This window comes from Dermochelys coriacea, chromosome 2, assembly GCF_009764565.3.
Source record: "Dermochelys coriacea isolate rDerCor1 chromosome 2, rDerCor1.pri.v4, whole genome shotgun sequence".
Classification (NCBI taxonomy): Eukaryota; Metazoa; Chordata; order Testudines; family Dermochelyidae; genus Dermochelys; species Dermochelys coriacea.
In genome coordinates this window covers 249,342,047-249,356,620 of record NC_050069.1, presented here as the reverse complement: position 1 = coordinate 249,356,620, position 14,574 = coordinate 249,342,047, and the positions used below count along the sequence as shown (strand labels likewise).

Sequence of the window (14,574 nt, the reverse complement as noted above, 5' to 3'; positions counted from 1 at the left end):
TGAGGAATGTTGAAACTGTCATTATGCAGGAAAAAAATTAACTCTGTTTAGACTTCACAAATTATAAGATTAGAAAAAGCATTTGGTTAAAGGAACAAATACATTTACACTAATTTCCTCTCCCTTCTCCACCCCACACACTGATTAAGGAAAAAAAGAAACAAAAATTTAAATAAGGAATATCTCCATTCAGTTTTTCTCTGCACTTCAGTGACTTGTCTAGCCTTTTCATATAACTTCAATTAAGGTTTAACAAGAACAGAACTAGACAGCTGCTACAAAGTTATCAAATTAGCAATCATCATTGGAATGCAAAGCTCAGAAAAACAAGCAGAATTAAGAAATTCAAAGAATTACACGTCAGTTGTTTTAAAAACAAAAACCATATTCAATTCATTAGGAAAAGGCAATCTTGTAAAACCATGTTTCTGTTTTTTTCAGATCTCTCCTCAAAAAACATATTTTTGCTAGGATGCCTACAATAGATCAGTCATCTAATGTTGGCTAGATTGTGGGATTGGTGAAGACAGCTTTTAAAATCTAAATTCTTAGCAGTTTTCAAGTGTTTGGAACCATCATGTTGGGCATATAGATACCCTAAACAACTGCATGTCCTCCTTCCCACTTTCCTGCTATAGTTTGTTACACACATTAGTACAGGGGTTCTCAAACTGGGGTCAGGACCCTGCCAGGGGTCGCAAGGTTATTATATGGGGGGGGTTGCGAGCTGTTAGCCTCCACCCCAAATCCCGTTTTGCCTCCAACATTTATAACGATATTAAATATATTTAAAAGTGTTTTTAATTTGTAAGGGGGAGGGAGGGTCCACAAAGAGGCTTGCTATGTGAAAGGGGTCACCAGTACAAAAGTTTGAGAACCACTGCATTAGTACCTTGTTTCAAACAGAGAACAACCTCTCAGGGTGGGGACCTTTCTAAAGGTTTGAACAGAACTTAATGAAATGGGGCCCCAAAACAGATTTTATTGCTAGTGATTATTACCTAGTATTACAGATTGTATTGCTAGTAATTAGTAATAATTAGTAATTATTAATAGCATTATTAGTATTACCACACCCTCCAAACAGTCTTCTCAGCCTTGAAGAGTTAAGAGGATTTTGTTGTGCACCTTCATTCTGACTCACCTCGAAAGTGTTCTTGGTCATGCCTGAGAGTCCATAATATGATGTACCTGTTGCAATAGCACATACACAAAGTTCGCCTATTTCATCTGTTCTACAGAGCTGAGGAATTCCATCTGGCCTCACTGCACACATTATAGCTAAAGAGAAAGCAAAAGACTTTCAAAAATATTATGGAAACAACAGAAGAAAGTTAGTGGTGGGGGAAGGCTGTGGGCTATAAACTTCAATGAATGAAGTAGATGCAGACATTAATGCCAGACATACAAAACTGCTCATCCATGAAGACATTTTAACAACATTAAAAAGAATTTAATATTTAGACAAACAGTGGCAAGAACCTTATATAAAGACAGTCAGAAAAACAAAAACTTATTTTGGCCTGACTGACTCCTTGATTTTGAAACCAGGATAATATATTTACTGGGGTCAGTACAAAATAAAATGTTTTGCTTTAGCTCCTGGATGATAATTATGCTATATCCAGTTGCCAGCAACAGACGTCAAGGTGACAAGGTCAGCTCTCAGCAAGTAGCGAGTAACACCCAGGCAAGAGATCCAGTTATTTTGCCCATCAGACTAGCACTAGTAGTGTGTTGCTTTATCAAGAATTACCAGAGTTTAGTCTCCCATCAATTTTGTATTGGAGTTTTGCAGGAGCTAAGAGGAGGGGACCAACAAGTAAAAAAAAAATATTTACAGTGAGCAAAGGGAAGAAGGGAGAGAGAGAAGAAGAGAGCGCACATTGCAGGAGAGAGGAGAAGGAAAAATTGAAAAGGTGAGAAAGAGTGTGCTTGCTGGAAGACACTCTGGTGCATTCTATCACTGCACCAAAGGTACTGCTGGAGTTCTGCCACTTCCAGTCTTGGGCATAAAAGTAAGGCCAGGTATGCCTCTTAGCAGCAATCTCTGTAGTAGGAGTCAGTCATAAGCATAAGCCTTTGTGACTGGAAAGGGGCCAAGGTGACAGAGAGAAGGGAAGCAGACCAGAATGCCTTTATAAGTGCAAATGTAAAGTCTTGGATGCTTCTCCACCCACAGTGAGGATAATAAGAGAATCTGTATTATACCTTGTTTTGAATTAGATCAGAGTATATAATCAGACATAAACCTATATATCTATAAAATATTGTTATACTATGGCTGTTAGAAAAAAACCTTAACTTGCTTCAATTTTAAGATGTCCAACTGAAACTGAAAGTTCATTTGGTGTATAATGTATAAGAAGTAAGGCTGTTGATTAATTGCAGTTTACTCAAACAATTAACTCAAAAAAATTAACAGTGATTAAAAAAATTAATCCTGATTAATTGCACTGTTAAACAATAGAATACCAATTGAAATGTATTAAATATTTTTGGATGTTTTATTTTTGGATTGTTTTAAAAACAAAACAATGTAAAACTTTTGAGCCTACAAGTCCATTCAGTCCTACTTCTTGTTCAGCCAATCGCTAAGACAAACAAGTTTGTTTACATTTACAGGTGATATTGCTGCCTGCTTATTATTTACAATGTCACCAAAAAGTGAGAACAGGCATTTGCATGGCACTTTTGTAGCCAGCATTGCAAGGTATTTACATGCCAGATATGCTAAATATTCATATGCCCCTTCATGCTTCAGCCACCACTCTGGAGGACATGCTTCCATGCTGATGATATTCGTTAAAAAAATAATGCAATAATTAAATTTGTGACTGAACTCCTTGGGGGAGAACTGTATGTCTCCTGTTCTGTTTTACCTAAATTTTGCTATATATTTCCTGTTATAGTAGTCTCGGATGATGACGCAGCACATGTTGTTTGATTTATGAACACTGTCACTGCAGATCTGACAAAACGCAAATTAGTTACCAATGTGAGATTTCTAAAAATAGCTACAGCACTTGACCCAAGGTTTAAGAATCTGAAGTGCCTTCCAAAATCTGAGATGGACGAGGTGTGGAGCATGCTTTCAGAAGTCTCAAAAGAGCAACATTTTGATGCAGAAACTACAGAACCCAAACCACCAAAAAGGAAAATCAACCTTCTGCTGATGGCATCTGACTCAGATGATGAAAATGAACACACATCAGTACACTCTGCTTTGGATCATTATCAAGCAGAACCAGTCATCAGCATGGACGCACATCTTCTAGAATGGTGGTTGAAGCATGAAGAGACATATGAATCTTTAGCGCATCTGGCACCGTAAATATCTTGCGATGCCAGTTACAATAGTGCCATGCAAATGCCCGTTCTCACTTTCAAGTGACGTAAACAAGAGGCAGGTAGCGTTATCTCCTGCAAATGTAACAAAACTTGTTTGTCTGAGTGATTGGCTGAACAAGAAGTAGAACTGAATGGACTTCTAGGCTCAAAAGTTTTACATTATTTGTTTTTGAGTGCAGTTATGTAACAAAAATTTTTTTGTAATTTCAACTTTTATAATAAAGAAATTGCACTACAGTACTCATATCAGGTGAATTGAAATATACAATTTCTTTTGTTTTTTACAGTGCAAATATTTGTAATAAAAATTAAATATAAAGTGAGCACTGTACACTCTGTATTCTGTGTTGTAATTGAAATCAATATATTTGAAAATGTAGAAAACATCCAAAAATATTTTTAAAAATGGTACTGAATAATTGTTTAACAGTGCGATTAATCACGTGATTAATTTTTTAATAGCTTGACAGCTCCAGTTAGAAGTTCTGTTAAGAAACACAACAATATTGGTCTTTTCCAGTCATTACACCAAACATAAAATCAATTTGGATATAAAAACGTGATGTCATGTTTAAAAACTCTGGCTTACTGCTTTAGTCTGAATTTTTTAACTACCATCTGCTTAAGATACATCCCCCTCTTTTTATAATATAATCGTGTCTGAATAAAGGGGCTTGCAGAAATATTCAGGAAGTCTGCAGCAAGCAGTTTAATTTATATTTACAACAGGTTAGGAAAATAACCTAAAATGCCTTGGTCTGGTCTGGGTCACTCTTTTTTCTATGGATACTTGTGTTCTGGCCTCTGATACAGGATTCCAAATTAATTTTGTTCTGGCATTTTAGGGGTAATGAATTAGTGGTGAGCATGCCTTCATGAGGACAATGGAGTAGAATCAGGTGTTGCCAGACCACTTGAAATGAAAGAAATCTGTGGCTAATGAGTGGAGGCTGAGCATGCAACGACAGTAAATACTGTGAAGAAAATGTATATTGGAAATCCCAAGAAAAAAAGAGTTCTGTTTGATCATATTGTTAGATTGTATACTTTAAAGTATATACATCCTAATCTTCATTGTTTCTTTAATAGGAAAATATTTCTATTTATAGCATTTTATAGTACAATTAATGAAAAAGGCTTATTTTGTATATATTACATATTTCTGAGAAAGCTGTGCCAATCCCTACCTCCTGGCATCACCAAGCCCACATCTTGCACAGTCAGGACAGAAAGCTTTTCTTCAGAATCCACTCTAATTACTCCGTAGGTGAGACCATGCATGGACAAAACTCCCCTGCCTGGAGGCTGATTGCTGTCATCTGTTGGCCTGCAACAAGTGTCAATAACTTGAATGGGCAGTGTGTTTTACCAGGCAAACCATTATAGTTTTCCTCATTTGTAACAGATCATTATCAAAAATATTCCAATATTTCTTAATTAGCATTTCTTAGATTTAATCTTGATTTATTCTGCACATTATCTTCATCTGCCCTACTACATCAGACATAATTCTTCTCCCAAGTCATTGATAATTAGAGATACCAGCTTTCACTGTCAGTGTCCATCCAGAAGTATGTTGCTATAGAGTGCTAAGAATAACTCTAATCTCACCTACAGTAATTTTTTTTAGTCTTCAAAGAGATTTACAAACATTAATTCACTCAGTTCCTAGTGAGATGCATTAGCCCCATTTTACAAATAAGGAAATGGAGAAGTTAATGCCCAAATGTTCACTAGCACTAGCACCGTAGTGTCCAGGAAGTGGATCTCTTGTGTGGACTGGTCCAGGCTGAGGTTGATGGTGGGATGGAAATTGTTGAAATGTTGGCATACTGTGGGGCCATGCGGGTACCCATCACAGTGCCGCTGATTTGAAGGTATACATTGTCCCCAAATGTGAAATAGTTATGGGTGAGGACAAAGTCACAAAGTTCAGCCAGGCCCCACAGTATGCCAACATTTTTATGGCTGACTTAGAACAACGCTTCCTCAGCTCTCGTCCCCTAATGCCCCTACTCTACTCGCACTACATTGATGACATCTTCATCATCTGGACCCATGGAAAAGAAGCCCTTGAGGAATTCCACCATGATTTCAACAATTTCCATCCCACCATCAACCTCAGCCTGGACCAGTCCACACAAGAGATCCACTTCCTGGACACTACGGTGCTACTAAGCGATGGTCACATAAACACCACCCTATGTCGGAAATCTACTGACAAATGTTCACAACTGACTAGTGATTTTGGGATGCCGAACTAGAGACAAATGTTTCTGGAAATCAGACCTCTAGTGATTTGGGGTGCCTCAATTCTTGGTAGCCCAAACCGAGACACTTTAGTTTATTTAGAATTTAGGTTTAAGTGACGTGACCAGGGTTATAGTGTGTTAGTGTCAGAAAGTCAGGATTAGAACTGAAATATTCTTGAAGTATCCCAGTTCTGTACTTAGACCACGGATGTGACTTTTTTGCCATATGGTTAGGCATCAGCCTTCTAAACAGGCGATATTACATTTTTAAATAAATTCAATGCCAAGTTTCAATACACGCAGCAATAATTTTATCATCGCAGTTTTAACATGCATAACTTGATTATTCTAATGCATTACTGTCTAGCTTATTACTCTTTAACTATCAGGTGTAGTCATTGTAATTTTCACCATTGCATTACAAAAAGTTCAAGACATTGTGAATGGCAATTCCTTTGTGACTTCTAGGTTTGGTCAAATTCACTCTTAAGATACTATATTATTCTACAACTCAGGCATAGCTGCCTTGTCAGTTTGTTTCAGTACAAATGTGCACATTGTATTAGTGTATATAATTATACATATATGGTATATAGCTTGAACAAACTAATGTTGACTCGTGTAAGTTATTGAGTTAAGTCAGAGTGAAGCTGGAAAGAGACCACAATACATTGTACTTTAAAATGTAAAATGGAGTCTAACAATGCTGATTTGGTTAGGAATATTGCTTGCATGTAATGCAGACAGACTAAACTATTTTCAAGATCAATGGAAGAGCCAATATGCATCTTGTTTTTTTGCAGTTGTGCTATGTAATCCATCATAACAAATGCTTGTGTTATCAGATAATGTTCTTCTTATATGTCATGTCTCCTCTGTTATGCTTGAAATACTTAGGCCTTAGCTAATCATGTTCATATAAGACTTGTAGTGACTGATGTAACAAATTTCAATTAAATCAAGTAAATAGGCAGACATGATGAATAACATTTCCATCATTTAAAAGGAATTCTCAACCACATTATTGATCAACTTTCTCTCACTCCCAATCCCCAAGCGCACATTACATTATTCGTACGATCTTAAACATGAAAATAAAATGCCTGTTTTCACTGATTTCCATCTCCAATTCGCTCACACAGTTCCTCATACTGCTACTTTTAATAGAGCAGAAGCCTACACGAGACTTTTGGCATACATCTCCCTTGTTTTATTAAGCAAATCCAGGGTCTGGTGGATCAAGAATGGGAGCAGATCCAAGACACACAGTCCCCTTCAGGAATACGTCTTGTCAGCCCTATGCAGTCCAAACCCGGGCATCTCTAACATGGGTTTCTCAGCTAAGCAATTATGGGGAAAAAAATCACCCGAGGAGAAAAGGGGATTCAAGTAGCCTGTTTCCAAGACATTTAGAACTTTTTAGGTTAAAGCTAACAACTTGAGCTTCATCTGCATACTAGTTATTTCTAAGAAGAAAACATGAAGATCTTTAAGGTTCATTACAGGAAGGATAAATTGTGAGATTAAGAAATAGAGGCAATGAGATAGGGATTTTATTCCATCAAATTCCTAGATTAAGTGAATGTGCTTAAGTAACTTAACATATCTGTACCTCAGGTTCCCTGTGTATAAAAGGGCGACAGAACAAATCTACCTCAAGATATGAATGAATGAAGCCTTAACGAAGCCTTAGTATTTGTGAAGTATTTTGAGATTCTTGGATTTAAAAGACTGTGTGTGCAAAAGTACAGAGTTCCCTCCCTTTTAGAAACATGTACAATAGATCAGAACACCTGGTTTATGACCTGCATTCAGTGACTTCAGTGGAAGTCTTTGTGTGGTTAAAGTTAAGCACTCAAGTGTCGGTAGTATCAGGCCAGATGCAATCTGCTGGAGGCAGCTCAAAATCATCTTGACCACCGTTTTGCACATGAAATTACTTTTTTGCAGCCTTCAGCTATGATATTATGCCTTGAGTTTCTGGTTAAAGCAGCAATTAATCTAGTACTAATTGCCTTTTTCTAAATTATACAGGCATTTTACAAGAGGAATTGCTTTTTCTTATTTTTCTTGGAAGGAACATCTATAATTATCGATCACAGCTTAGAAAAGTATATTGAAGAAGTTGCAGTGTTAACGGGAAACCCTGTGTACAGCAATTCTGTAGTCAGTCATTTTAATTCATGCTTCAGATGCTAATCTGTGGAATTTGTATGATAATGTCTTTACTGTCAAGAATGACTGAACAGAATGTGAAAGATACTAAAGTTTCAGAGTTCAGGAAGTATTATCTTGCTATTTAGGGACTTTACACATGCATTTATAAGTTCAATAACATTCACTGTAACAAGATGATTGCTACATAATTGCAGAACAAGGTTCTAAAAATAAAAAATACTTTGCATTTATTATCTATTTTATTTGTTAATAAAACCTCTTAGGTAACCTATCCAAGGTACATAATATGAAAACGGACCCTTAACAGTTCAAAATGGATTTTAGCATAGAATTCTAAAGCTAGAAAGGACAGACCTCCTATTATGCATTAAGGTTCAAACATTTGATAGAATGCCTCCCTTCTGCAGCGTCAGATTTGAGGGAGGCACTGTCTGGGCCAGCAGGGAAAAGAAAACCCTTTAGCCTCCATAAGGAATGCCTTCCCTCTTTTTCCTCCCCTCCTTGTGGTTCCTCAGACCTCTTGAGGATGAGGAGGAGAGATGTGGAGCTGCTTGTTTAACTGGATGGATAGAAGGGTGCAGCAGAAGCCCCACTGACTCCCATATACCCAAGAGAAGGGTTTATAAATCCTTCCTGTTACCCATGGTGGGATTAGAGGAGGACCCTATTTCTGGACCCTTGCTGTAAGCATTATGCTAGTTGCCTTTTTGGTCTGTGAAAGAGTTTTTCCCTTATTGCCTGATTAGCCTGGATGGGGATTTTTGTCTTCTCCACAGCCTAGGGACCTGGTGGGTAGGTTAAGTGATAATGTGTTCACATTTCAGTCTGGCAGGTGTCTAGTGTAGGTACTTGTCAATAAGGGGTCTGGTTTCCTGACAAATCAAAACTGGAATCAGGGTTAGGGGAAGGTATTCACTGACGGCCAATAGTTTTCAGCAATGTCTGGTACAGAAAAGGGTCAGCCCCGTGTTCTAGACCTCTGCACAAGAAAAAGGCAGTGAGGTCCCAGCAACAATTCTAGGACCAGGTTAAAAGGGAAACAGTGCTGATGGTGGCCCTCCCAAGGTGATATGGATTACAAAAGGAAGGTTGATCTGGACTGCATAAATTATTGCTGGGTAATTCCCAGGCATGTTAACAGAGTTGTGGCTTAGCTAAACACATTCCTAGTATTTTATCTTTCTTCCTGAAATAATCCACAAAACTGCACTTGAAAAATCAGGTTAAATTTTCCCTAACAGGCTTTATATTTTAAGTTTTGCAGAATATCTTTTACTTAACATAATTACAAAGCTTCACAGTATTAAATCAGATGCCTTAACAAGGTTATACATTGAAAAACAGGTTTAGAAATATGGATGTTAGAAGGGCATTTGAACTGACCATCTAGGATGACACAGAGTTCCCACTTTTGGACAAAGTCATGACACTGTGGCACATACGTTGTAATGTGCTGCAATTATGTTTTTACCCATCGTATCACAATATGTCACAAACCTGGGATAGGTTGCTACTACCTACCCACAATTATGAATAAATATAAAGGTCTGGCAGTTTTGCTGGAATTTATACACTCCACTTCTAGGCACAGGCACAACAGAGTGGGTAGCATATTTCCAGGGGATTACAGAGCTTCTCTAATCATTAAGAAAATAAGCCAGATACCACTAGAAGCCTGCTGTAATTCTCCAGAAAGACACTGGTTGTTGAGTTCTAAAGCACGATTTTCTCACTCTTACAATTCAATTAAAATTCCCTCTTTTTAATTCATTCACTGCTTTATTTTGGGATTTTACAAGGGTTTCCACACAGATTTTGCATGTTAGCCTGCTTGATTTTAAACTAAAATTATATTATGAACTTGATCATATTGTTCTTTCTCTCCAAAACTAGTTAGGGTGCCACATATTCTGCATGTCTTATTTGGTACAAAGATGAATACAAAATGAATAATGTGAATGCTAACTATACAGACGTAATCTTTCTTGAATATAATTTTCATTTGTTTAGTTTGAATGTGTTGTTCTATAGACTGTCTTTTTTAATTTGTGTAACACAATACCTTCGAATAGCCACAGTGAGAGCTTCTGGTGAACTGGCACAAGGACAAATGACCTCCTGTCTTAGGCCTTTACTTTGGAAGACATTGAGAAATGCATCACAGGAAGAAATAGACCCTAGAGTAAAAATCAGAGAAGAAAAATAATCTGACTTCTGAGACAATGCTACTCACATACAAAACATTTTGATGCATGTACCTTTTAAGGACAAAAGGATCTAGATGACATCTGGAAAACATCATATCTGGTAGAGCTCAACTATATACGGTATATTAAAGATTAGCTTTCAGGCATAAATAGTTTCATTGCTTGTGGGTAGAAGAGCCACTACAGATGGATCTAAGATGTGAAGTACACATACAATATGTTTAACAAAAGGCACATTACGGAAAGATTTACTCTAGGAACTCAAAGCAAGTTACAATAGATGAGCAGAAGATCTATATCACTGTATCTTAAAAATTACATGGAGAAAGTTCCGATTAATACTAAGTGATCCAGATGCAGTTGTCTAGAATAGTGCAAACATTCCCCCCCCCCACAAAATTCTCTGTTACTCAGAAGCAAACCTTCTGCTTCTTTCTACAGCTTAAAGATAATTTATTTCAGTCTTTATATATGGCTGTCATGTTAAACAAAACTGGATTTACTGCGACTTACGTTATGCGGAATATCAAGTTTGCTTCAGGATTAGCTAAGGAAAAATACATTTTAAAAAAATCCAAAATTAATTACTGTTTCCACAAATGTTGTGTAGTTTGCAGTAGATAAACCTTATACTTTTGTTAAACATTTTTTGCTAATGTGACTGAAGACTGAAACTTAAAACATAAGACAGGAAATAAGTGTCATATTCTTTGTTTTACTATACATGCATCACTTACAAGGATTTGCGCCATCGGCCACTATTAGCATACGCAATGAGGAAAGGTTGATATCTCTTTGATCTCGATGTGCCACTAATGCCCAGTGCATGTCCCTGGATTTTACACAAGCGACTTTTGCTAAAATGAAAGTAAAAAATTACTAATGTGCTGAGTAGAAGTTATTTTAAGATGTGGGAATGAGTAAATTACAGCTAAATAGCTTCAATAGCAACAACTGGCTTTTCTGAGTTTGACTTTTCAAAAAAAAAACCTTTATGCACTTCCGATCCTTACCTTTGTACTGGCAGACTTTCTGTATCCATGATAGCGGATTCACTTTCATTAAGGAATAAGGGATACTTATAACGTGCATCATGTTCATGACACTCTGAAATCAAAATAAAGTAAACAAGAGATTTGTTCCCAAACAGCATAAAATTAGTAATGGAACAAGTTTATATCATGTCAGCTTGTGAATGAAGTTGATAAGTACATAATTAGGAATTCTGGTTTAAACCAATAACAGATGCTAAAAAATAAAAATCAATGCTGAAAATTGTAATGTATCTTTAAAAAAAGGATGTTCACTTGTTTCCACTCTCTTTCACTTAGTTTATACAACAGCAATATGGAAAGTAGCACAAAAGCATGCTTTAACTCCCAAAGGTTGAGTGACTGAGGACTATATCTTTGCTTTCAGAGATGAATTTAAGGCCCAATTCTGCTAACCCTTATTTCACAGGAATGGCCCTTACTCAAAGAGAGATGTAACAATTTAAACACTTAGAAAAACCTGTCTGTACATGGAGTGAAAAGCTACCATAGCAGCAAAAAAGTTCATTTAGTAGTGCATAAAATTAGGAAGGGGAATCAATGATAATACATGAAATAAGCAAAATCATGCTTACTCTAAAACAAAATAAATTAAGGGCCTTTTGGCCCTCTTATTGGCTAGACCAATACCAGAATATCCTTGGTGAGGTTCTAAAAAGTTGTGAAGTATATAAATAAGAAATTCAGTGAAGCCAATGGCAGCAAGTTGATCTTTCATGGTTTTAAATGTTTGTTTTCTTTAGTTATTTGGCACACAATATCACTACATTAAAAGTAGGGATTAAATATGGTACATATTTTGGAAACCCAGGTCTAGGATCCCAAGATCTGAGCATATGTAAATCTCCCAATGGGATTACTCATGTAAGTGTTTGCATGATTGGATCCAAAGATGATATTTCCCCTTTCAGTCTTGTGCAACTGTTAACACAGGAAAAGCCTTCATAGATAAGTCAGGCAACAAGGTAAGGCCATATCAAGAGCAAAAAAGGGCTGTGAGAAAATTTTGGTGGGTGCTTACTTTCAGACTGTGTAATAACAAAGTTAACTAATTAAATTAACTACTTGTGGACATAAAACCTGGAATCCCATTCTGTTTCAAAGCATAGTTATAATTGCACTTTGACATTCATGGAAACAGAGCAACAGGTGGCAGGAAAGGTAAGCTGGGTTCCCCTGGAATCATAAAACATAAGTTCTTTCAGTTTGAAATGTTCATATATGGTCTCTTCAAAGATAGCCACTCTCTCCACTACGATCAGTTGAACAGGATTTCCCCAAGCTTCAGCTGCAACATCGTTTTCAAGTGACTGTTGGAGGCTGTCTTTAATAATTAAAAAAAGATGTTGGCCTCCACACCAGAGAACTTCCAAGTTCTTGCTTTGAAAGATATTCAAGAGGCAAACAGAGAGCTTGTCCAACCTAGTGCAGCAGAATTGTCTCAGGATCAGTAACACAAGAACACAAGTTTGGCCAGACTGGATCAGACCAATGGTTCATCTAGCCCAGTATCCTGTCTTCCCACAGGGGCCAATGCCAGGTGCTTCAGAGGGAATGAACAAAACAGGGCAATTATTGAGCGATCCATCCCTTGTTGTCCATTCCCAGCTTCTGGCAGTCAGAGGGGCAGGACACCCAGAGCACGGGGTTGCATCTAAGGTTGCCAACTGTCTAATTGCACAAACCCAAACATCCTTGCCCCACTCCTTCCCGCAAGGCCACGCCCCTTCTCACTCCATCCCCCTCCCCCATCACTCGCTCTACCCCACCCTCACTCATTTTCCCCGGCAGGGGTTGGGGTATGGGAGGGGGCTCTGGGCAGAGCCTGGGACAGAGGGTTGGGGTGTAGGAGGGGATGTGGGCTCTGGGAGGGAGTTTGGTGTGGGAGGGGACTCAGGCCTGGGGCAGGGGGTTGGGGTATGGGACAGGGGAGGGTCTGGGTCTGGGGATTGTGGTGCAGGCAGGGTGGGGGGGTGTAGGGTGTTGGCTCCGGCCAAGCAGTGATTACCTCAGGCGACTCCCGGAAGTGACTGGCATGTCCCTGCAGCTTTTAGGCTCGGGGCAGCCAGGAGGCTCTGCACACTGCCCCGCCTGCCCACAGCGCCCACTGGCCACAGTTCCTGGCCAATGGGAGCTGCAGAGCTGGTGCTCAGGGTGGGGGCAGCATGCAGAGCCTCCGATTGCCCCTGAGCCTTCACAACATCCCGTGGTAACTAGTTCCACAGGTTGACTATGCATTGTGTGAAGTAGTATTTCTTTTTGTTTATTGTAAGCCTGCTGCCTATTAATTTCATTGTGTGACCCCTGGTTCTTGTGTTATGGGAAGAGGTAAAAAAAAACTTCCTTATTCACTGTCTCCACACCCATCTCTCATATTCCCCCCTTTCATTGTCTCTTTTCCAAGATGAACAGTCCCAATCTTTTTAATCTGTGCTCACATGGAAGTTGTTCCATACCCCCAATCATTTTTGTTGCCCTTCTCCACACTTTTTCCAATTCTAATATATATTTTTGAAATGTGGTTGACCAGAATACATGCAGAATTCATGGTGTGGGTGTATCACAGATTTATATAGTGCCATTATGATATTTTCTGTCTTATTATCTATCTCTTTCCTAATAGTTCCTAACATTATGAGTGGGTGTTTTCAGAGAACTAGCCACAATGACTCCAAGATCTCTTTCTTTCTTAAATTAGTTGAGCTAATTTAGACCCCATTGTTTTGTATATGTACTTGGGATTATGCTTTCCAATGTGCATTACTTTGCATTTATCAACAGTTAATTTCATCTATAATTTTGTTGCCCAGTCTTGTGAGATCCCTTTCTAACTCCTCTCAGTCTGCTTTGGCTTAACTATTTTAAGTAATTTTGTATCATCTGCAAACTTTGCCACCTCACTGTTCACCCCTTTTTCCAGATCATCTATGAATATGTTAAACAGCACTGGTCCCAGCACAGATCCCTGGGGGACACCGCAAGAGAAGGTAGTTTTGAATGATGAGGAACTTTGACAGTGGTAATATAACAACTCTAGCTGATGAAGATCTTACTGGAGCAACAGCGGACTGTTGTTCTTGATTCAATGCCTTCGAAGACTGTAGGCCTCAGAACCATACAGCAATGAATACAGCATCCCCTCCTGCACCCCAACCCTCTGGGCTTGCTAAGTAAAGGTGTAGCTAACTAGCCAAGAATCATCAGCTCTAAACTGTAATTGTCTGGTTTTACGACAAACAAGATCGAGTTAGAAGAAATCTTATGACATCCCAACATCTGATGATAAAAGCTTATTAAACAAGCTCTTTTTCAAATATTCACATAAAGGAAAAAGTTACTTACTGTAAGAATCCCATGCCATAAGCCAACATCCTTCTTGAAATCTAGTACATTCACAATTGTTTCAGCTATCAAATAAAAACAAAATATGGCTTATTTTTCTGAGCACGGCATAAACTAAAAAGCAAAACCTCTTACAGGAAGGAAATACAGTAAATTTTGGTATAACATGACTAATGGCTTCAAAGCATAACT

The 14,574-nt window shown here is 38.1% G+C and overlaps 1 protein-coding gene across 10 annotated transcripts in view; it reads right to left on the bottom strand.

The window, feature by feature from the left end:
* Positions 1-14,574, bottom strand: part of DIP2C (disco interacting protein 2 homolog C) — a 513,143-nt gene that overhangs the window by 96,853 nt on the left and 401,716 nt on the right. For all 10 annotated transcript variants that reach the window (XM_038391694.2, XM_043509595.1, XM_038391695.2 and 7 more), the window contains 6 exons: positions 14,383-14,447; positions 11,002-11,095; positions 10,726-10,845; positions 9,844-9,958; positions 4,539-4,678; positions 1,145-1,281 (listed from right to left, as the gene is read on the bottom strand). In XM_038391694.2, the coding sequence (XP_038247622.1) occupies positions 1,145-1,281; positions 4,539-4,678; positions 9,844-9,958; positions 10,726-10,845; positions 11,002-11,095; positions 14,383-14,447 (671 nt within the window). The remainder of the gene's footprint in view (positions 1-1,144; positions 1,282-4,538; positions 4,679-9,843; positions 9,959-10,725; positions 10,846-11,001; positions 11,096-14,382; positions 14,448-14,574) is intronic.